This window comes from Polistes canadensis, unplaced genomic scaffold, assembly GCF_001313835.1.
Source record: "Polistes canadensis isolate GaletaPanama2010 unplaced genomic scaffold, ASM131383v1 scaffold_65, whole genome shotgun sequence".
NCBI classification, from domain to species: domain Eukaryota; kingdom Metazoa; phylum Arthropoda; class Insecta; order Hymenoptera; family Vespidae; genus Polistes; species Polistes canadensis.
This window is the reverse complement of record NW_014569612.1, coordinates 150291-174796: the sequence shown is the minus strand read 5'-3', so window position 1 is coordinate 174796 and position 24506 is coordinate 150291. Positions and strand designations below refer to the sequence as shown.

The following is a 24506-nucleotide window of genomic DNA, read 5'->3' as shown; positions in this document are numbered from 1 at the left end:
GTGATAGCAAGTAGTAAGTCTACGAATATAGTCAGACGTAAAGTAATTTGATGTTTTTTTTGTTCTTACAACTGATCCTTCTTCTCAGAATTCACRTAATCGTTTCAATGGTATTAAATTATTATTTATAACAAATTTAGAATATTTATTGATGTCTATAAATATTAATATTAACGTTTGACTCTTTGTATGATTTAGTTTTATATATATAATATATATTTAGTAGTGACAGCAAGTAGTAAGTATACGAATATAGTCAGACGCAAAGTAATTTGATGTTTTTTTGTTCTTACAACTAATCCTTCTTCTCAGAATTCACGTAATCGTTTCAAACATGTTTTTGCTTATAGTCTATCGTGTGTACATGTATATATATGTCTGTATGTGTGTATGTATGTATGTGTTCGAGAAAGAGAGAAAGAGAGAAAGAAGAAAAGTTTCCTTTTCATGGATTAGTGTAGCATCGTAAAGTTTCACTAAGATAATCCAAAATGTTATGTTTACGTGAATAAGACAGAACGGATGTTTTGAGCGACTAAGACGAAAGAAGAAGAATCTGCTGTCGTCTAAGAATAAAACCAAGTGGACTTTCATTTTAATTTGTTATTCGTCAGGGGTTGTAGGGAGGAAAGGGTGGTAGAGGGTGGTCGACAATTTTCCAAGAAAGAAATGTAACCTTTTCTCTACTTTGTTTCACCAAGTTGTGCTGACGGATAGCTAACTTTTCCACGACACTTTCTAAATTATTCTACAAATGTAATATTTAATTAACATGATTAAAATATTAAATAAGATACGATAGATATCTAGGATAGCAAATGTTTTTCTGTGATTATCTCAAAAATTTGATATTTTATTCGAAATAATTATTTCAAAAGAAAACAAATAAAACACAGATATGAACGATTGGTTTTTCTTATGTTAACCAATAATAAATCAACGAATCCCATTGAACGGTCTGGAAGTGTGAAATATTCAACAAATGTTTTTTTTTATGTTGTTATATATTTTATATTATTTTATATAACAATAAACCAATAAATACGGTTGAACTATTTCAATGTAAAATATTGAACAAATTTCCTGCTATAAATATATTTTCTTTTTCGTCTCATTATTATTTATAAAACAATAAATCAACAAATCTCGTATTTTACAATTTAAGTTGCAAAATATTCATAAAATTACATTATATTAAATATATCTAATATACTTTTTTTCTATTTTAATTTGGATTTTAAAAATTAAATTCTATTGGCTGGAAAATACAAGGAAAAAATAACCGTGGAAAATGATTTTCTTTTTATGGTTAGTCTCTCGCGAGAAATCGAAGGAAATTCAGTTAAATCGAGTCGACTAATCGGGGGGCCCCATTCTCCTATTTTCCTTTCTCTCATACACAAACACACACACAAACACACACATAAACGTACATATACACACAAGTGTACGCATATAAACGCAAGCTATCGAATAGGACGAACGATTTGGCAGAATCACTTTCTACAAGAGGCGTTTCTCGATTAAACGAGATGTAATCAAGTAAACGACGTTACAAGGGGCTCATCGGTAATCGAGAAACTTCTCACGATTTTCGTGATAACCCCCTGCCCCCTCTATATTACTCTAATAACCCTCGATAACCAGAAATTTCATGCATATGACGTATTAATGAGAATTCGTTATAATTCAATAATATTAATATTTATGCACACACGCAAAAAATTAAAATAAAAAATATATTTATTTTATTAAATTATATGTTCGTATAATAATATGCTAGTATAAAAAAAAAATTTACTATTCGTTATTATAATGAATAATCGTATTCTATATTGGTATCCTATTGAAAGTAGTTTAAGGTAGAAAAAAGTAATAATTAGCCAATGATTTTAAGTTTATCCACCAAATGAAATATAAATTTGACAAAAATACAAAATACTAATACAACAAATAAAATCATAAGAAAATTACTTAACCTATTAACTATTTGATAGAATTTCTTTGAAACAAGAAATAAAAAACAAACCACAGTTATCTCTGAATCTATTTAAAATTAGAATTATATTCTTCGTAATATTTCAATGCAATTGAAAGTAATATAACAAAAAAAATATAAAGTATAACAAAATAGTCAGTTAACGGTTTAAACTTGTAATTAGTTTTACAGAGACCCCGATCAATTGTTGTTCAAATCTTTTACTTTATTTTTTTACCTACTTTCACCCCCTTACTCACCCCCAACCCCATTTTCTCTTACTCTTTTTCTTCTCGTTACGTTGCAACCTGTAGAAATGAAAAATGCATTTACTTTACTTTTACTCCCCCTTTAAACGTATATGCATACTCAAACAACGTTTGTCTATTTTTACAGGAGCATGTTTGCGTAAGTATGCGACGGTTAAAAAAGTATCCGAAGAATTCTTTTCGCTTAACTCAAAATCGAGTTGTAATTTATTATTCCTTCTTGTCCTCCCCTCGAAACCCCCGTATCTCCTTCACCATTCTTTCCATTCCCCCGACTCACCCCCTTCCTTCCTTCCACTCCAGCCATCGATTCCCCTTCCACCCTTTAACCCTCCACCCAGACTTTGTTCGTGTCTGACAAAACTTCGACCATCTATCGAAAAGTCCAAATGCAATTTGGTTTCTTTCCTCTGACGTTTTCTTTAAAAATAAAAATAAAAAAAGAGGAACGAGAAGAAAAAAAAAAAAACAAGAACGATTTCTAATTCGTCCATCGTTATTTATCCTTTTTTCTTTTTTTTTACTCTTTTGTTTTTCTTTAGACATGAATTTTTTTATGTATACGCAATGTGTTAAACATTTATTCGTATTAATAAAATATATTTTGTTTGGATATCGTTTTAAATTTGTTATAACGTTATATAAGTTAAATAATTTTAATAAAAGTTAACAAAAGTTTATTAATTTGTTCGTATTTTATAATATAATAATATAATTATATTTTATAATATGTTTTATCTTTATTTATGTCGCTTTTTTTTCTTTATTTAATTAATACCTCATTCGTGTGATCTAATAAAACAAATTACTTTTTTATAATTGCGATAACAAATTTTTAGACTTATAGTTTTTGATTTTTTTTTTCGGATTACTTTATTATCGATCGTTTAGTATTAATTAAAAAATTGCGAAATGTTTTGTCGCCGAACGTCGAACTGTCGTCCTTGGAGAATATCTTTTTTTTTTCCTCTCTGTATAAATAAATAAATTTAATATTTTCCATCCTCCCCCTACCCACCCCGAGTTCTATCTATATTTTCCAATACTGCAAATTGTTGCCTTCATAATTTATCTGTCGTTATTATATTAATCAAGATAATTGTCAATAAAAAATAATATACAATAAGAGAACGTAGTATAGAAAATGAATAATTAAATAAACAAAAAAAAATAAAAAAAAAATACAAGAATAAACTACTCGCAATAAATTCACGTTATTTATATTACATTCGTGTGTATATGCGTATATGTATATGTGTCTATATTAAAATATGGACGCGCGTATGTTTAATCAACGTGTTAATCTCTTCATTTAATTACGTTGGTCACGTTACGATGTTTTCTACCATACTTTGTTCAAATTTAAATAAAGATAATGGACTGGTTATTCGAGTTTAAACGGAAAGAGAGAGAAAAAAAATAAAGAAAAAGAAAAAGAGGTATTATATTCATCCCCCTCCCCCCACTTTGCATTTTTCTTCTCTCGACTCGTCCCCCCTTCCCTTCCCTTCCCTCACCCAGTGTTTCACTCCTCTTTCTATTCTATTCTTTCTATTATCATTTCTTATTCTTTTATTCTCTCATTAACATTCTTAACGCAATATTTTTGGTTGACCTCTTTCATATTCTTCGTCTGACTACTTATTTCCACTACCATTACCCACTTCCACTTCCCTTTGACCCGTTTTTCCCTAGCTCGTTTCTAGTTACTTTTTTCCATTCTTTCTTTCTTTCTTTCTTCCTGTCTTTTTATATCTCATCATTGTTTTCTTTTTTTGTATTTTATCGAATAATCTCTTTAATATACTTCTAAATAGTTTTCATACGGTTTTACGGTTGTATCGTATTAACGAATGAATAATCATTTGTTTTATTTTTTATTTTTTTCTCTCTCTCTTTATGAATAACGCGAGCATAAATTACAATTCAAAATCAATAGACGCGCTTACATCTGGCAAGGGAGAATACGAAATATAATTTAACTGTATCGATAATCTCGTAAATTTCTGGTTCAAACTATTTTGACGATGAGCAGCGTGGTGAAGGAGGTGGAGGAGGTCGAGGAGGAGGAGATGGTGGTGGAGAAGAGGGAAGAGAATAGGGATGGTCAAAGTTTCCAATTATCACGAACGATAATTACTAAAACGTTTCGAATATTCTTCTTCGATAATTGGTCGTATAAACGAATCGCAAATGTGTGTTTGAAAAATAATCTCAACCGTATTACTCCTATCTCTTCCGAAATTTAATGATAGTAATAATAATAATAATAATAATAATAATACCTAATTGAATGTGATTGATGATTTTCTCAGGTTAGATGAATATTTTGATTTGTACAAAGTTAATCAGTATAATCAACAGATATTTTAATTAATTAATTAAATCTATCACTTCCCATCCCCTTCTTTTTCTCCTCCTCCTCCTCCTCATCCTCCTCCTCTTCCCATTTTCCTCGTCTACCATAACTCACACCATCAATTCGTAATATGAATTTTCATTAGACGATAGGAAAGGATGATAACGATGAAGAGAAAGGGTAGACTTTTCGAGTCGTTCGCATGAACACTGAAGTTTTTTACACAGTGTAACTGTAACTTCCCTTAAAGTTTCTTGTCGACGTTACAGGGTTCGTGTTATACCTCCTAGATCGTCGAACCGTCTAATAGAATTACTCTAACGTTGGCACGAAAAGGATCTTCCTTCTAGCTTTCTCTAACATGTTTCATGGTGTAGAATATCCTTGTAAGATGAAATGAAAAACAAGGGTTTTAGGTTTGAATATGTGTACGTGTGCGTAAGTGAGTAAGTGTCGAATTGTTTCTATTTTATGTGAATGAAAATACATGGTGTTTTAATGTAAAATAATAATAATTACAAAATAAATAATATAATGAATATATTGTACTAATTTATTTTTTCAATTCAACAAACTTTGAGACGAGATTGTTCATAATGAACAATTGTAATAGGGTTTGAAAAGTTTAGAACTAGACGTAGGAAAACATTTGTTATTTTATTCGTTAAATAAACGTAAGAAAAATATTCTTATTTAATAAACGAAACTCTCATTTCATAACCATCAATTATATTATTAAAAGATTTTTGTGGATCCTATATATAAAACACGATGGTTATTTAAAAAAACTTTATACAAACGATTCTAGTGTATTTAACATGTTGTCAAATCTCAAAGTATATAACCTCTCTTTACGTGCATCACCAGAAAATCCCCCCAGCACGGGCTTATTAATCACTACATAATATCCCTAGATAAAAAGTAAGCGCCATCTACTCAACATTGATTATGGCGCGAAATTTAACATACATGATACATATGATCCAGAATTTGTATACTAATTAAATTGAATTATTAGAGAATAATAAACTATATATAGCTGTTACATAAAATTGTATATTTTTGCATAATACAATAATCGATTATGCATATTAACTACACGATCACGTTTAACATATATTACACAAGTATGTATTATAAATCTCTAATTAATATTTCAAATTTACGTTTGTGTTTTCTTCATTATTATTAAATTTAATGGTATATGTTTGTCATAAAACTATACTTTAATAATCTAGAGATCCTTTTTTTTTATTGAAATCAATTTAAATCGAAATAAAATAATTCGGTTAAAGAGAATTAGCGTTAGATAAATAGAACATTAGAGAGCGAGAGAGAGAGAAATAGAGAGATGGATCGTGTAAACGTGCGTGGGCACGAAATTTGCAAGTAAATGGCAATTAATCAGTGTCCGTATGAATCAGGAGAACGCCGTTAATTTGTCATTTCGTGGCGTGACAATTTGCATGGTACCGTGTATTGGTTATATGTATATTTGTGTGTGTGTTGTTACACGCTAACGTAGCAAAGCCACGTATGGGAAAATAATATTTATATTTATCAGCAAGAATAGTGAGCATATATTCATTCGCTCACGTATGCATTATGTGTAATATACAGTACAAGTGAAAACACGTGAGTTAACGTGAGTGAATTTAAGTATTATATATATATATGAATATATGCAAAGTAGATATATGTTAATAAATGTGAATGTACATGAATGTTTGCGAATGTAGGTAACGTGTGTATGTGTCTTTTGAAGCTTTCTATACGAATGTATAGGCAAGTAATGAAACACGCGTACTATACCTGTATAAAGTTACAACGGTTGTAACTTCATACTTAGGAAGCATTATCCGACACCACGGAATTCTATTTACTATGGTATAACGTAACTATATTCAATGACATAATAAAATTTTACGACCTTTACCACTTGACAATGTTTCTAGTATTACACATTTTAGTTTTATGTTTTTTATTTTTTTTTTTTTGTTCTGTTTTTTCTTCTTTTCTTTTTTTCTTTTTTAACAGAGAGATATCAGATACAGGTGGATAAATTAAACGATCACGTTTTGTGACTATATTCTATGATGTTATAAAACTGTACTATTTTATACTGTTATACAGCTTGACAATATTTTTTGGTATTACATTTTATTTTATTTTACTTTTTTATTTTTAACAGAAAAAAGATTTCAGTCAGATAAATTAAATTGATCGTGTTTTGTAACTATATTTTTACTACGTAATAAACTGTATCGTTTGACACAATTAGATCGTCAGTATTAATTAAACAAAATACATTTTATTTTATTTTATTATTAGGTTTTATTTTTTTTTTTTTTTTAAAGAGAACAAATCGATAGGGGTGTTTGATATAAACAATCAGATCATGTTCTTCTACCGAAAGAAATATATTTTCTTTTTAATATGAATCGATTTTATATTTCTAGATAAAAATATTTTAATTCATTTATTCAATCGTTTGTCAAAATGATACACGTAATTTTCTTTATTGTGTATTTCTTTTTTCTTTCTTTTTCTTGTCGCAAGATATCTTTGAAAATTTAAAGATTAATGAGTTAGATTATAGTTGTCTCATGCTTAATCGATTATCGTTCAACTTCTTTTTACCTTTTGAACTTTCAACAATGGCGTTTTTAATAGAAACATATATATAAAAAAATAGCAAAAAAAAAAGAAAAGTAAAGTAAGCAGATGAAATTAATCTTCCAAGTATATCTAGGAAAAAATATGTTCATCATAAATCAATTTAATTCTTCATAGAAATCATTTTAACGAGAATGATATCATTAATATTATTTTTACAAAATAAAAAATAAATAATATAATTTATAGATATGCTATACCAATGAAAAAAAAAATACCAGAACTTACACGATTTGATTTTTACGTAGAATAAAAAAATAAAATAAGAAAAAAAAAAGAAAAAATTAAGACCCCTTGATAATCATTTGAACTAAACCAAAACAACCCCCAAAAAAAAAACAGGTCATTATCTTTAATACCTTGAGTGAATAGGGAACAAAAAAAAAAAAGAAAAAAAGAATAAAAAAAAAAAAAAGAAATAAATAAAAAAGTTTAATATCCTTTAAACCTAGCTACCATCTCTGACGCAAGCAAACCACTCATTAACGGACCGTTAACATGATTATCCTCTACCTTTTATCCTTTGTGTTATTATGTATAGATATTATATACGTTTTATCCCTGGAACGGTTATCCGGCAGTTTTTTTCTCTCTCTCTCCCTCTCTCTCTCTCTTTTTTTTTCTTTCTTTTTTCTTGTTTTATTTTACTCTACATTTTTATTTCATCCTTTACCTCTTTACCCCTAAAGCGCTGCTTTTTATAATAACGCGAAAGCGAAGGGGGCATAAATAAAGTTTTGCCAGGCTGTTAGAGTTAACAAAAAAAAAAAAAAAGAAAAAAGTAATAGAAAAAAAAAAAATGAGCACGATGAAGAGAAACCAAGTTAGTGTGTGTGTGTGTGTGAGAAAGAGAGAGAAAGAACTGTCAAAGTGTTTCGCATAGGGGGAAAGGTGCATTTTCGCGTTCGAGCTGACGTGAAATAGTTGCCGATAAAGTTCCGAGGTATTTCGAAATTTTCTACCACTTTCGATAGTGAAAAAGCACAATATGTGGTGAGAGCGTACAACCGAAATGGAAGTTGAAAAAAAAGAAAAATATAAAAAGAAGGAAGAAAAAAAGGGTAAAGTTCAACGGGTAAAATCTTTTTAAAACTTTACAAAGTACGACTGGGATCCCTTTTCAAACTTGATATCTGTCAATCACTATTAAAATGCATACGAAATATTTAAACTATAAATATATACGTAACATAATTATTAAATTAATATACTGATGTCCGAAAAATATTTTTTTAACTGACTGTATATGTTTAAAAATAATTTCTGTTCAAGAAAAACTCTCAGAAAATATTACGAACGTATCAATCACGTTGAACAGGTACGTTAACTAAATTTACGAAACACGTAATACTACTAAATTCAACAATAAAAAAAAAAAAAGAAAACCAAAAAACAAATGCAACAAAAATAGGATTTAAAGTATTTGGAAACAGTGAAAACATTTGAAATACTTTAACCGGTGTGAGTGAGAGCCTGGATAATCTCATTCTTTTTCTTTTTTTTTTTTCTACAAACCCATTTAAATCGAAATTGGAATTCTCACTAGGAATACAAATCAATTAAGGGTTAGATCTTTTCTATCCGAATTAGCAAACTTGAATAATTCATCTGAGGATGTAGTCTGTCAGCTCGAAACACAGAAAGAGAAAACATTAGTATGTGAGTGTGTGTGTATATACACAGTGGAATACAAAGACAGTCAGACAGACAGTCAGACAGAAAGACAGACAGACAAACAAATAGACAGAGAATCAGATAGAAGGAGAGACTGCAATAGTCGTAGACCCCTGTGTTTGATCCTGAGCATGTAATTTGGCTTACTTGGCGCTAATGAAGGAACTCCGTACACATTTGCTTGCATACGCATACATACTAAACACATACCAACACGTATACGTGTGTGTATATATCATCAATCTGTACATATACATATACCAGTTAATTTCAGTGTTGTATTTCGAATAATAGGGGAGTAACACACGCGGTAACTTGCAAATGAACTACTACACTGGAATACTTTCAGAAGAAAACTGCAGACACGTTAAGAAACAGACAACGAGAAAGAGAGAGAGGGTGAGATGGAGAAAGGTTCGGGGCTGAGGGTGGGGTTTTCAATTGACAGTTCATGGAATCGTGATAGTTCAGTTAATTAGCATTATAACCAAACAATCGTAGAATTGTTAATACAACAGAAGAATAACTTTCTATGTACTTGTGTATACATATACCATAAAACAGAGAACAGGGAATGAAAAAGGAAAAAAAAAGAAGTTAATGAGTGAGTGAGAGAGAGATAGAGAACAGTCGAGTAGAGAAGGAAAGCAAATTATTGTCATATCGGGTCGATAATTGAACATAGGCAAGCTCTAATGAACTGAATCTGGCTCGTCGAGTTTTCACGTTGGTTGCTTGCAACCAAAGCAATTACGATACGATAAGAGAAATATAGACAGAAACGTGAACAGTAGAGAAGTGTATTGAAGAGGAGGAGAAGGAAGAGGAGGAGGAGAAGAAGAGGAGAATTTTGGGGTGGTGGTTATGGGGTGGGTTGGATAAGAGTGCTTTTGGTAGATGGTAGACATTGAACGTAATGTAACGTCGCGTTAGCCAATCTGTAGTATAGTGTAACTAGAGTATTATGTTTACAACAGAAATTAACGTCTGACTAGTTGAGGTAAACAACTATTGTGCTGTCAATGTGTGCGATAGGAGGAATTGGACGACGATAGCCAATGGCAAAAGGGGAGTTTCAATATGAAGGAAGGAACGAATCTGTGGCAAGTTCGTTTAACCACTTTTGGGGAATGAGAAATGATGGGAATGAAATGGTACGGAATATGGGATTATTCGTTCTAGTTTCCAATTAATACAACATGGAATATTCTAATATTATGATATTTGGATTAAGGTTTACATTTATTAGTTAGTATCACGTTTTATATTGGATATTATTCGTTCTAATCGATTGGTATTAATTGTTATAGAGGTTTGTCTGTGTGTGTCTCTGTTTTGTGTTTACGTTATTGAGAATTTTGATTAGGAAAATGTAATTCGATAATTATTTGATAGTTATTATTATGAGAAACGAAATTTAAATGGATACACATTGTGTATGTGTGTGATTAATTCGATTTAAGGGGTTTGTATTTTATTTTATCGAATTAATATTATATATTATTGTCAAATTTGTAATTAAAAGAGATGAGATGTTTTATACAATAAAATATTATTTAATTGGGATAATTGATTGATTCGTTTTTGTTATTATAAAAAAATATGATCCTGACGTAACCCTAAAGCTAAGTATTCTTAGAATAAACATTTGTTACTTGATATTTATTCCAATTGAATTATTATTACATAAAATTAATATATTATGGGAATGGAAATTTGTATTTGACCCAATCAATTTTATTGATTAAGATGTTGATTTGTTTTTATATAAACAAGCTAGTATAATTTAAGAGATTTATTTATTTTATTTATACAAGCAACGTTTGTGATATTTTAAGATTCATATTTGATGTCTCTCGTGGTTACGTTATTCTACCTCTCTCTCTCTCTCTCTCTCTCTCTCTCTCTCTCTCTCACTCTCTCTTTTTCTTCTCTTTCACTGAATATATGTAACTTTCATCTAGGAAGCACTTCATCCTATACATACATATATATACATATATATATCATATTTTCCAACGTTTAATTCCATTTTCTCGTACGTAGTAGTTTCTAGCTGTGCTGAGGTACGTGTGTTCGAGCCATGTTACGTTTCAAGTAACATAAAATCGTGTCGCTAACTCTTCCCGCCTAGTTGGAAACACGCTCCGAGCTTAAACGAGACGCCATTCTACAGAATCCTTTCAGTTCTTGGTCAGCAGCTTATATCATAAAAAAGAAAAAAAAAAAGAAGAACGGAAAGAGTCTCGAAGAATGATGGGAACCGTGGCAGGGGGTGAGGAGGGGTTGGAAAAAAAATTTTTACTCGCGAAAATCGTAAAAGGACAAAATATATATGTCCTTTGTATCCTTATAATCCTTTATATAGACAATACCGAGACACTTTTTAACCACTTTGTCATAAAACAACGAGTCAGACTCGTGGTTCAATTTTTCTCGATATTTTGTTAGTTTAGTTACGTTTAATTATCATTTTTATTAATTATTATTATTAATATTACTGTCAGAGTAATCAGGAATTAATTGTTAGGACAAGGGGTTAATGACAAAAAAATTACTTGACCAAGAAAAAGAAAAAAATAAATAGATTCTAAATATCAATTAAATTATCTATCTGTCTATTTTGGTTTAGTTACGTTTAATTATCATTATTATTAATTATTATTATTATTATTACTGTCAGAGTAATCAGGAATTAATTGTTAGGACAAGGGGTTAATGACAAAAAAATTATTTGACCTAGAAAGAGAAAAAAATAAATAAATTCTAAATATCAATCAATTTATCTATCTGTCTATCTATCTCTCTTTCACCCTATTTATTTTTTATTTTTCTATTGTTAAGCCAAGCTACGAGAGATAATATCGGATATACAATACTTTTTACAGGATTACAATTTCGTTGTGGATGGAAGAAGCTTTGAAAAAGGTTCCAAATATCTATATCGATTTGGCTGACCAGTTTTCAAACACTTTCCATCTCTCTCTCTCTCTCACTCTCACTCTCTCCTCCCACACCACCCTTTTTTCTATCAACGTTGCAATATTCGATAACATTTCCTTACCTACCAACCTACCAACTGGTAAATATTAGTTTCACAGCTGTATCCAATGCTTTTTCGTTTTATATTCGCTCACCCTTTTCTTTTTTTTTTCCTTTTCCCCCTAACACCCTTTTATTTTTATCTATCCATCTATCTATCTATTTATTTATCTATCTATTTTATTTTTTTTTCATCTTTTTCTTATCTCTATCATCTCCTCTTACCTTTTCCTTCATATTATTTTTCCTATCCTACCCAACACTTTCGATTTCACATAGATACTTCGTATCGTAAACGTGTCGACACTCTCACATTTCATTTCTTTTTTTTCTTTTTTTTCTTTTTTTACTTTTCTTTTCTTTTCTTGATATTATACGAACATTTCAAAAACACGTACTGCACGGAGTGTAACATAAACGTAACAAAACGTTGACTCGTGATCAAATACACCTTACCCTTCCATTTCTTTGTTTTCCCTTCTCGTTCTTTTTCAACCCTATTTTATATTATATATATATATCCTAGTAATATTTATTATAACTAGGAACAGGTCACACACAGTTTATATTACTATACTTTACGAATATATCTATCCAATCTATACTATGGGGAAATAAATATTTTTGGTAATATTTTTTGTATAAATAAAAATTTAATATATCAATAAAAAAGAAGAAAAAAGAAAAAAAGAAAAAAAAAAAAATGTAAAACAATATGAACGATAACTCTTTGAATTTAATTCCCGTTGAACGCGTGCGCGCAATCGCCTAGATGATAACGCGATACTGCTAACGGTAAATTTTAGCGCAAATATCGCATTTCGATATTGCTCGAACCACCCTCCCCAACCCCTCATTCCCCCTTTTCTCATTCCCCTTTCATCCTCTACCTTTTACTGCATTTACCTCCCTACTCTTTCTACTCTTCCATATCATGGAAAGCTCGTACCAAACCGAGTGCAACGTACTCCGAAGAAATATTAATTTTGATCTGCTGATATATATATATATATATATATAGATATAGATATACATATATTTTTATCGATACGCGAGTTACGCGCATATATTCGTTTCCATTTCGCATATTATGCGTGCATATGTTGCTAACGTTTATTAAAAAAAATATATATAGGTATTATATAAACGAACATTTATTATAATCTACATTTATTAACATTATTATTATTAATATATAAGTCTCAAAGGAAGTTATAGACGGTTAATAAATCTTTTGAACAATTAATTTGAACTAGTTGTACGTTTCGTCCCTTACTGGGGACTTCATCAGCAACTTGATCATTTACAGTTCACGTGTCCATACATATAATCTTTTTTACAGAGTCATACATTTCAATAAAACTTAACATATTACAATACAATTTGATCCTAAAACACTTTATCTTATCACACGTAATCAAATATTGAGTAAATATTTTCTATACTTTCTGCAAATAGATTTTATTGATTTTTATATTAAATTAAAGTGCACTCTTTTGTCTACGCGTAGAATACCATATCGAGTTATAAATTTAGCATGTTAAGTTCAGAAAATGTCAGTGAATGCAATGCTGTTAATTGTGCATCTTTGCAATTTCTTTGAAAAGTTTAGGTAAATATTTTTTATACTTTCTGCAAATGGATTTTATTGATTTTTTATATTAAATTAAAGTGCACTCTTTTGTCTACGCGTATAATACTATATCAAGTTATAAATATAGCATGTAAAGTTCAGAAAATGTCAGTGAATGCAATGCTGTTAATTGTGCATCTTTGCAATTTCTTTGAAAAGTTTAGGTAAATATTTTTTATACTTTCTGCAAATGGATTTTATTGATTTTTATATTATAACAGGACAAAGTCCCCTAATAAGAATCTAGTATTTTCAATTTACTGTCAAAAGTATTTCTACTGAACAGTATAAAAACACTATGCATCATCCTATATAATATAAAGTATGGGGTATGAAATATGAAGATTGGGTATGAGGTATGGGGTATGAAGTTTTAAGGTAGGGGATAGAATATAAGGTATGAGGTATGGGGGTATAGGATATGGGTTAGATAGGGGACATGATTCCACCCTGTTATAGGAAGTGGGATAAGAATCATGGCTCGCGTAAGGGCAGGGTCGCATCCCTGAAGTAGACCAATCCCTGCCGGGTTCGCAGAGAGAGTATCTACCCGCTACCCTAGAAAAACCATAAACGCAATTTTACTGCTCGCTTTGATTTTCCATTTCTAATTTGAATGGATCGTTACGTAATCCGTTTGTTTCTTAACATGAAAATCAAGATCCCCTTTTTCGAACCCACTATCCTTGTATCTAATTTCTTTCATAATCATTCTCGAATAGTTCAAATTATGTTTAATCCTCAAGGTAAGTTGTAACATGCAACCGGGAATACTTTACTACCCTTAGCGTGCATATATTGGGAAGTGGGGTGGAGTAACCATTCAATTCCCATTGGTCGTACGGAATGGCTTGGAAGAAGTGTACCAAGGAAAAAGAAAAAAGGAAAAGTATATAGAAAGAAAAAGATTGTGGTGGATAAGGATGAACGTAGAAAAGAAAAGGAAGAAGCGGGTAGGAAAGGGAGGAGAAAGGGGGGAAGGGGATAGTAGAGTAAGGAATGCTCGGGGTGCAAAAACGGGCGAGTAAATATCTTGCAGTGGCGGTAAACGGGAATTGAATAAACATTTTTCAGCAAATAGACCCGACAATGCTACGAATTTAAAAGTCGCTGAGACGAGCACAGGTGGTTTTCTTCTCCCTTAACCCACCATCCACCACGTTTGGTGGTACTGGTGATAATATTGGTGGTAATGGTCGTGGTGGTGGTGTGCTGGTGGTAGTAGTGGTAGAGTAAAAGTAGTGGGGTAAAAGCTACCAACGGAAAAATTGCATTTCAGCTTGGTGAACTACCCTCTCCCTCCTCTTACTTTTACCACCCCTTATCTTCTTCTATCCTAGCATTTACTTCCCCTTTCTTTCTTTCGTTTTCGTTTTCTTTTTCTTTTTCTTTTTCTTTTTCTTAGCGATTTTGCAGTCATCTCTTCTGTCCCCCACCTACCCCGTCTTTCGTACCCCCAAACCCCTTTCTCGATTCTTTCTTACTCTTTTTCATACTCCTCCTATCATAAAGCTTCTTCCTATTTCCCCCTATTCCCCCTTTCTTGCGTCCCTTTTCCCTTTTCCTCTTTCCCTTCTTTCCTTTTTCTCTTTCTTATCGTCATCCTCGTCGTCGATGTAACCGACTTTTCCGGTTTACCGGTTATCTCTCCGATTCTTGCTGAGAATTGGTTATAAATGCTAATGTACGAACCTTCCCGTTCGTAACTTTACCGGGAAAGATTCTTTCCTAGCTTGGCTGGGCAGCAATCTTCAGTAAAGAAGATTCCCGAGATGAAATACGCGTTAACCGAGTTCTGCGTGAAACGCAAATTTCTCATGATATTTCGGATTTTTATATTTCTATCCTTTTCTTCTTTTTTTTTTTAGAATGTTCTGAAAAATGGGTACACGTATGAGAAAGGAAAACAGAAATAAAAAGACTAATACATAGTTATTAGAATTCATTTGTTTATTAATCAATTTTAAGTATATCTAATTAATTATTTTTTAAGAAAATCTTGAAACAATTCTACAATTTTAAGATGTTTTAATAATATTTTGGATTTTCTCTCTCTTTTTTTCTTTTAGAATGTTCCGAAAAATGCAAACACGTGCAAAATAGAATAAGAAAAGAAAATATAGTTAAATTATTCATTGATTGCTACAACTAATAATAAGAATAATTTAAAACATGGAATATCGTGTAACGTGAAATATTTTAGTTGCGACAAAATAAAAAATTAAAATAATAAAATCCAAAAATTCTATAAACTTATAAAATATTCTAACACACTAATTATAATGTATAGAAATTTAAACAATCTCGCACAAAATACATTTTAATATAAATATTCTTTAAACGATAAAACAAATTTGAAGAGAACATTTTTTGAAATGAATCAATAAATTCAATAAAAAGATTTATTCCTATAATCGAATATAAAAATAAAAAATAAAACAAGAGAATAAATGAATTAAATCGTAGATAGAGATTAGAAAGATATCGAATAATACGTTTAGAAACGTTTACAGTGTGCAACTTTACAGTGTGGAAACTCAACCCCACATTACACATGGGTATTTGTATATATATATGAAAGTAGTAGTAGTAAAGTAGATATATGTACATACACTAATTCAAATACATACACATACCTAGATTCGATTTATGATCGAGGAGAATACTACCAGGGGTAGTTTGTCCTAGCCATTCGAAGTGTTTCTTTTCAGGGTAAGCCCCGAATACGCGTCGAACGATCTAGAGAATAACGATCTAGAGAATACCGATCTAGAATAGTTATCGATCACGCTAGGCGATAAATTAACAACGAGTTAGTACCCAATCTAAACCCATTTCTCTTCCTATGTCTGCGTGCAACTTGTTCCTATGTTATATTCCCATAAAGAAAAAAATAACAAGTAAAATAATAAACAAATACAATACAAATATTTATACACATATATACACACGCAATATCAAAACGTTACATATACTCGTATACATATTTACATGGGGAAGGGACAAAAAAAAATGTATATGTAAGCGTACGTGTGTGTGTATATGTGTGTTTGTATTTAGCGTGATCCTAGTGAAATCAACATGAACGAATTTTTTTCTTTTCTCCCCTTTGTCCTAAAGAAAGGAATAAAAAATTATAAAATGTATTGTATATATGTGTGTATATATATATATATAAATAAAAGCAGCAGCAACAGCAGCATTGTTGAATCCCTAGAAACTAGGTCAAACGAAATCTCTTTATCTCTTTTCTTTTTTTTCTTCTTCTTTTTTATTTGGTGTATTTTTTTTCCCCTATACACAGAGGGCGTCCTGTAACCCAAGTGAGGTTGTAAATCTTCTACAAGACAACTAGACGTTTTTTTTTTATTTTTTTAGAATACCTTTAGTGTGTTTTCTCTCATCAACGTACGAATTAAAAAGAATAAGATAAATGATTTTATTCCGTAACGTTAGACAATGATTTCTTTTCTACTGTCTTGTTCGTAGATTTTGTTCATTGTATATTCGTACGATTTAATTTCCGATGTATTACTGTTTAATTGATATTATCTGTTTTACAGAAGACAAACAAAAAACAAATAATTAAACAACGGTGATTTGGCGGATACTCGTTAAACGTTTTTTGTTTTGTTTTTAATTTGTCTTCTTTTTCTTTTCAAATAAGAAACAAGAGAATAAATAGGAAGAAAGAAAGAATGAGAAAGAAGGAAGTAAGAGACTGATGTTTCCTATAATACTTTCTATGCCTTAAGCAAGACACTTGAATTCCTTTGGTACTAGGGACACGACAAGGACGTTGAATTATCGAGGAAGGTCCTTTGGGAAATCGTTCGAAAGAACTTTTACAAGCTTTTCCTCTTTTACCTTAGCTTTCCTTTATTTCCTTTCCTTTCCTGTCCTATCCTTTTCTTTCCTTTCCTTTCCTATTCTTTCCTTTTTTTCTTCTCTCCTGTGTTCAGTTGGAATCACCTGAATTCTTTGCATCCTAGACCATAATCGATAATCATTCGTCGATTTGTTCGAACGAATAAACCAAGCAAATAAACAAAAACGTATGAGGGCCAAACAAAATCGTTCTAAAACGAAATAAAAATGATCTACGTTTCTAATTTGCAATATAATAATAATAATACGAATAATTTGGGACAAAATTTGAATGATAATATTTTATTTAAATTATTTATTGTACTACCAATGTACAATGTATGTAAATCTTTAAAAATTGAATAAACAAAATGAACGTCAAAGTCAACAAAAAATTAAGGACGTATAGGAATAAAGAAAAATATCATCTGAAAGATTTTTTTCTCCCCCTTTTTGCATCCCCCACCCACACCTACACATACATAAATTCATGGATAAGATGGGAATGGTAACCCCTTTGAATCTTCAACTTCTTTTTTCAAGCTAGGAGTGATTCAATGCTTGGGTCTTGTCAGAAACGTTAAGAGAGATTTGAATCCGACGCCTTTCACAAAAGATTTCGTCCTTTGTTGTCCACCCGAGCATGGATTTTGTGTAAATGACGTGAACAAAAAAGGCCGAAACTTGGCGATCGTTATCAAACATTTTTTACTATTCCTTATGATACTTATCGTTCAACTTTCAACCCCCTTCTACATATCCTACGTGTTTCATTATTACTTTTATTTATACAGCACACACAAATATATTTTATAATTAATTTAATTAACATTTATATTCTTCAGGTTTGTTCCATCTAATTAATTAGAAATTATAATAAATGATTGGAATGTATGTTTATTTATAAAACACATTGATTTCATATCACAAAGAATTGGTAATTGTAGAATGAACATTTAAAAAAACGTGTTTCATTATTAGTTTTATTTATACAGCAAATATATTTTATAATAAATTTAATTAACATTTATTCTATAGGTTTGTTTTCTATCTAATTTATTACAAACTATAATAAATGATTGAAACTTCTGTTTATTTTTAAAACACATTAATTTCATATCACAATTAAATAATAATTGTAGAATGAACGTTTAAAAATAAATAAATGTTAGAAAGAATAATAATCATATAACTCGTTATATAATATAATTCAAATGAATAATATGAATATTTAAAAATGAAATTGAGTAGTGACACAGTGGTGTCAGTTGTTCGGACACTATTCCAAAAGTCAAACTTTATTTTCAACATTCTTGCGAATGAAAGTACACAATAATGCGAGCGAACGAGCACGATGGGGGTGGGGTTTAGGAAAGTAGTAGTTGCTAGCAAAAGGGACGTGACGGAATTTCAGTATATCACTTTACGCGTAGTCGGACCTTTTCGTACTTCCTCTACATCCCACCAGTACCATAAACGTTAATGCAAAAAGGGGAGAGATACGAATTTTCCTCGTACTATAGTATTCCCATCTTCACTACTCGCATCCACTTCTCATTATCTCTGCTGTGATACTCAACAGTATAATAAATTACGTTACAATTGATAGACATAAAAAGAAACCTTGAAGTTATCATACGTATCAAATTTTTATCATATTTCTCCAATACCCCAACGTTTCTATTCGTTTATTATTATTATTATTTTATTTATCATCGAGATAACAAATATTTTTATTCAATTCCCGTTCCTTTTTTTACATGTATATATATATTTATTTATTTGTTTTTAATGCATTATGATTTTTGCTCTAAATTTTTTTTTAAGCAACTCTGACACAAACCCAACACATAACCTCAAATTTTTATCATACAATATTCTATAGTCATTTATCTTATTATTAATTGTTATTACAAATAGATTTCATATTTAGATGTACCTATAGTATTCTGATCTTTGATTTGATTTTGATTTTGATTTTGTTTTAACAATTTATTATATTAATATTTATCTTAAAATATATATTTTCAATATATTACTAATATTTATAATAGATTCAAATATACAAAAAATAATAATTTTAAAAGATAACATATTTATATTTCTTCATTGAAATTAATTGTAAATTTTATCAAATTGTACGAACAGATTTTTTCGCTATTTCATGTTTCTTTTTTTCTTTCTGTTCTTTCTGTCAAAGAGATAGAAACAAGTAGAAAAAAGAAAGTAAAAGATGGATGAAGATAAATGTATGGTAAAAGAGAAAGAAATGGAATGAGAAATTTACATTCGTAAGTACCTGCGATGAACGAGAACGCGTTATTTCTTATTCATTCCAAGCCCTTGACAACTTGACGATAACTCGTTCTTTGATTAAAGACGCTTTCTCCTTTTTCCCCTTGTCCCGTTGTTCTTATTCTCCATCGATTCACCACCCACACCTTTACCACCCACTTTCCCACCTCTTTCACCGTTCCCATCTTCTTCTTCTTCTTCTTCTTCTTCTTCCGCTCTTCTTAGCTCTTCCATTTCCATTTGCGTATTTTAAAAGCGTTACTGTATTTTCAAGTAGTCGAGCGTAGATAACTTTACTTTCGTTAATAAAAAAAAAAAATTAAAAAAAATGAAATAGCATGAGAAAAAAATCCCTACGAATTTTCCAACTCGTTTTCTTATGCAAGAGAACGTTCGTATAATTTTCTTTTTTTTTTCTTATACTTTTAAACTCTTCGTAATCTAATCGTTTTTTTTTTTAACTTAGAGTAAGAGAGAGATAGAGTGAGAGGTGGGTGAGTAGGTGTGGGGGAAAGAAAAATATTTTATTCGAACGCATTAACATTGAATCTTTAACTTCTCATCGAGAGAAAAATAAAGTCGAATTGTAGGAAGAGATAAAATTCGAAATCATGATAATAATTGGAGTCGAATAAACAAAGAATTAAGATTAATATATACGGTTGTTAAATATTCTTTTTACGGAATCCGATTGAAAGTATTTTTTTTAAGTCGGACAAAGAGAGAAGAGAGGGAAGGGGAAAGAAAAAAATATATTAATCGAACTCATTAACATAGAATTTTTAAATCATCGTCAAAAATATAAATTCAATTTTATTACAATTATCAAACGGTACATAAACTTAGATCATTTTTAAAAAATAAACAATAAAATTATTTCCAATTGTGAATAAAAAATAAAATTCAAACATGATAATACATTAGGCGTATATTTTTCTGATTGCAGAGAATCTAACCGTGGGGGACGGGTTTACAACAAAAAAACAAGTGGAAATTGAAAGTTGTAGATAGTACGTTTGAAAAAAAAAGAAAGGGGGGGGGGACAAGAACAGAAAACAAAAAAAAGATGAAGAAAATATCTTGGCTCGTTTCGAGTAGGATAGATCATACCTTTCACGTTCCTTCGTTCGAATGAATTGAAACGACAATCTCAGTTCAGTCGATTGAATCTCGTCGAGCGACGTAATAAGAATCTCGGTGTTACTGGATAAGATAATAATGGGATAAAAAAAAAAAGAAAAAGAAAAAGAAAAAAGGACGCAGACACCACCATTTTGCCTGGAATGAAATATTTTTAAGTAACGTAACGTCTTATCTTAAAACGTGCAAACAAACGTGAAATCAAATTACGTCTCGATACGAGAAAAATACAAAAAGAAATATGAAATATATAAAATAAAATGAACACGAACGTAAATGAATGTAAAGAAAAAAACAATAAAGAAAGATCAGATATTATTTGATGTAAAATCATAATGTATCATGATTGTATCATGATAAATTGAAATAACAAAGAAAAAATATATATATATATATGTACGAAGATAGTGTAGTCAAGGTTTCGTTAAATCAAATAGCATCGTTGAGAGAAAGAAAAGTACCTTCAGCAAATCGGATTAAACTTAATCCGAAATCAGTAATTCGAGGAGAAGGGTATACATGGATGCGTCGGAAAAGGGAAACCCGATTGAGCTACGAGGATTCGATTCCTTGACATGAATGAGATTTCTTTGGAATAATCGAAAAGAATAAAACAGATAGAACGAAAGAAAACAAAACAAACGAAACCAAAATAAAATAGAAAATCATAATATTCGTGATAACTGTGTTATTAAAACAAAACCTTGTGGAGGAATTAGAAAAAACTTAATTAAAATTAATCTAATCCAATATTATAATATAACAAATAAGCAATAAACAAAAAGGAAAAAAATCAAAGACACATTAGAGATTGTTCATTTTAATGAGATATAGTAAAAAATATAAGCAAATGGTATCTACGGGAGTAATATCAAATAAAAAGCAAACGGTGGTATTGTTAAATTGCGACAAATGTTTGTTCCTGTCGTTAAGAAAAATATTAAGGTGATCCTTTGAGGAAAAAGGTTGAGAGGAGGGAGAATGGAGAAGGACAACGTTAGACATTATAGGGCTTACGAGGGTTTCAAGCCTGCCAATAATGGCAATACCTCGTCTCTTAAAAGAACAACAACGTCTACGACAACAACAACAACAACTAGTTCGTCTGAACATCCTAAAACGTTACACCCATCTAGACAAGTAAGATGTCTCTGTTTTGGTGGAATACCAGACAAGGCCAGCCAACAATCCTTCCTAAAGGGTTTCGCTATAAACCTTGGTATATGTGCACTTATGGTTGCGTATACGTTGTTAGGAAGTTTCATATTTCTTGCGATAGAAGGGGGAACTGATAATGTTGGAATTCATCGAGCATTGGCAACCATTGCTGTTAGTCAACCTGCTAAAAGAAACACCACGGCATGGTTAAAGCAGGTAATTTTCATTAAATAATTTAATTGATTATTTTTCTAAAATAATCACATAATTTATTTGATTATTTTCAAATATCAACCCATCTAAATGTTAATTTAATGTTGACGTTGTTTCTTTTATTAAATAATAATTATAATAATAATAATATACGTATGTTCAATTTTAATTTGTATTTTAAAGGTTAACAACGAGGCACGCGCAAAGACTGTTGAAAATATTTGGATATTAACCGAAAGCTTGAACATTCTTTACCGTGAAAATTGGACGAGATTGGCTGCCCAAGAGATCTCACGGTTTCAGGATCAACTGGTGAAAAGGATCACTGAAGACATGATGGCTACTCAAAATACTGGCACGTACACTGGCAGTACAGGTGTTAATGGTGATAGTGTTACAGAACGACGAATACCTGAATACGAGTGGAACTTCGCTAAAGCATTCCTTTACTCTCTAACAGTTCTAACTACTTTAGGTGAGTCTTTGTATTATTATCATTATTAACCCTTTGCACGCTTTAATTCAACATTTAAATATTTTTTCAATTTTTGTTTTACATAAATTTATTTTTATTAAATGTTTAACTTAGTTAGGATATTAAATTTGATGTGTGCAAAGTATGATGATAAGTGTGATGATTTTATATATATATAAGGGTTGAATGTAATATTATTATTTATAAATTAATATTATAAATCTTAACGTTTTCGCATCTTCGTAACGAATCGTTAACTATACCCGGATACTTTTATCTTTTACAAATAAATTGATTAAACTTTTAGCAAGTATAATCAGATTACTAAAATGAATGACATTAAACTGTCATAAAACAGATTTGGAAGTTGTTAAAATCGTTGATACTATAATTAACATTAAGATTTAATAAATCAATTAAGCTTGAGCTTTGAAAGCTCTTTCAAATATTCAAACCTAAGTACTTTCCATTGTCTTCATATTATATATAAACCTACGAATTAGTTATTCTAATCCTAGTGAGGTTAGAACTAATCTATCGACGGTATTAGAAATTCTAACAAACTTTATTTTCTGATCTATCGATCAAGGATTTGACCTGATTTACAAACTAAATTCGTTCGAACTATAAATTGTTCGAATACGACTAGAAGATAATTTAGAATTAACGTAATACTTACGAGACGATTTATCTTTGTTTAAGAAAGATAACGTTTGACATTTTTATTCGGTCGTAAAATTGACATTAGACGTTTCCTTATTTCAAAACTGTAGGCTGGGGCTGGAGGGTGGAGAGGTAAATGGAAGGATAAAATTTATCCCTGCTACAGATAGCTTGAGATACAAAATAAGCTCTATAATATCGTGGTATAATATTTGTACGTAATTAATAGATCACCGGGTAGACAAGATAGAGAAACAAAAAGAGGGAAAGGGGAAAGAGGGGAAAGGAAGAAAGTAGTTACTTAGGGAAGAGACATTACCGCATGAACGGTTAATTACTTAAAGCAAATATCATACAATTTAACTCTGCTTGTACTGGCTTACCAGACTTGACAGGATCATTTGGAGTAGTAATAAAGTAGTAATGAAGTAATAGTAATAGAAATAGTAGTAGTGAATCAATGTTGATTGTAATCTCTTAATTTTCAATAGGAGAAAGACCTGGTACTGTTATTTAGTTAACTAAATATATCATGCTAATCTAGCTCTCATTCTCTTTATGTTGGAATCTTATTGTCCTAGCTCTTCTCTCATGATAAAACCTGAATACAATAATCCTGTTTGCGAAATAACTCCTAAATTAAAATATCTCAAAATTAACTTTGTTTCTACAGACTGATGCAACATTTCAATTTACGTTTAATAATTTATTACATAAAGTCGAGAGATAGACAAATGCATGTAACAATAATAATAATAATAATTATTATTATCAGTTCGTTTGATTCACAAACATTTACCAACACACAATGACTATTTTTAATCATTTATTTTAATTATACTCTGTAAAAGATTTTTAATAAATATTTGCAAGAATCAACTTTTTTGATATCACCCTGTATGTAATAATTAATTTTATTCATAATAAAGTCAACAATTTTTCCTTTAATATGATTTTTCAACGAAATATTGATTTTACTACTTAAACGTATAACCAATAGTCGTGTTAAACTACTTAGAATTTTGTCTGACCAATGATTGACCAATACTAGGTATAATCAAACA

General features: G+C 30.2%; 1 protein-coding gene across 2 annotated transcripts in view; it reads left to right on the top strand.

Annotated features, from left to right (window-relative positions):
- The window catches only part of LOC106786101 (TWiK family of potassium channels protein 18-like), a 261452-nt gene that overhangs the window by 168272 nt on the left and 68674 nt on the right, over positions 1–24506 (top strand). For both annotated transcript variants that reach the window (XM_014747130.1, XM_014747131.1), the window contains 2 exons: positions 20740–22307; positions 22488–22779. In XM_014747130.1, coding sequence (XP_014602616.1) covers positions 21915–22307; positions 22488–22779 — 685 coding nt within the window. In that variant the 5' untranslated portion in view covers positions 20740–21914. The remainder of the gene's footprint in view (positions 1–20739; positions 22308–22487; positions 22780–24506) is intronic.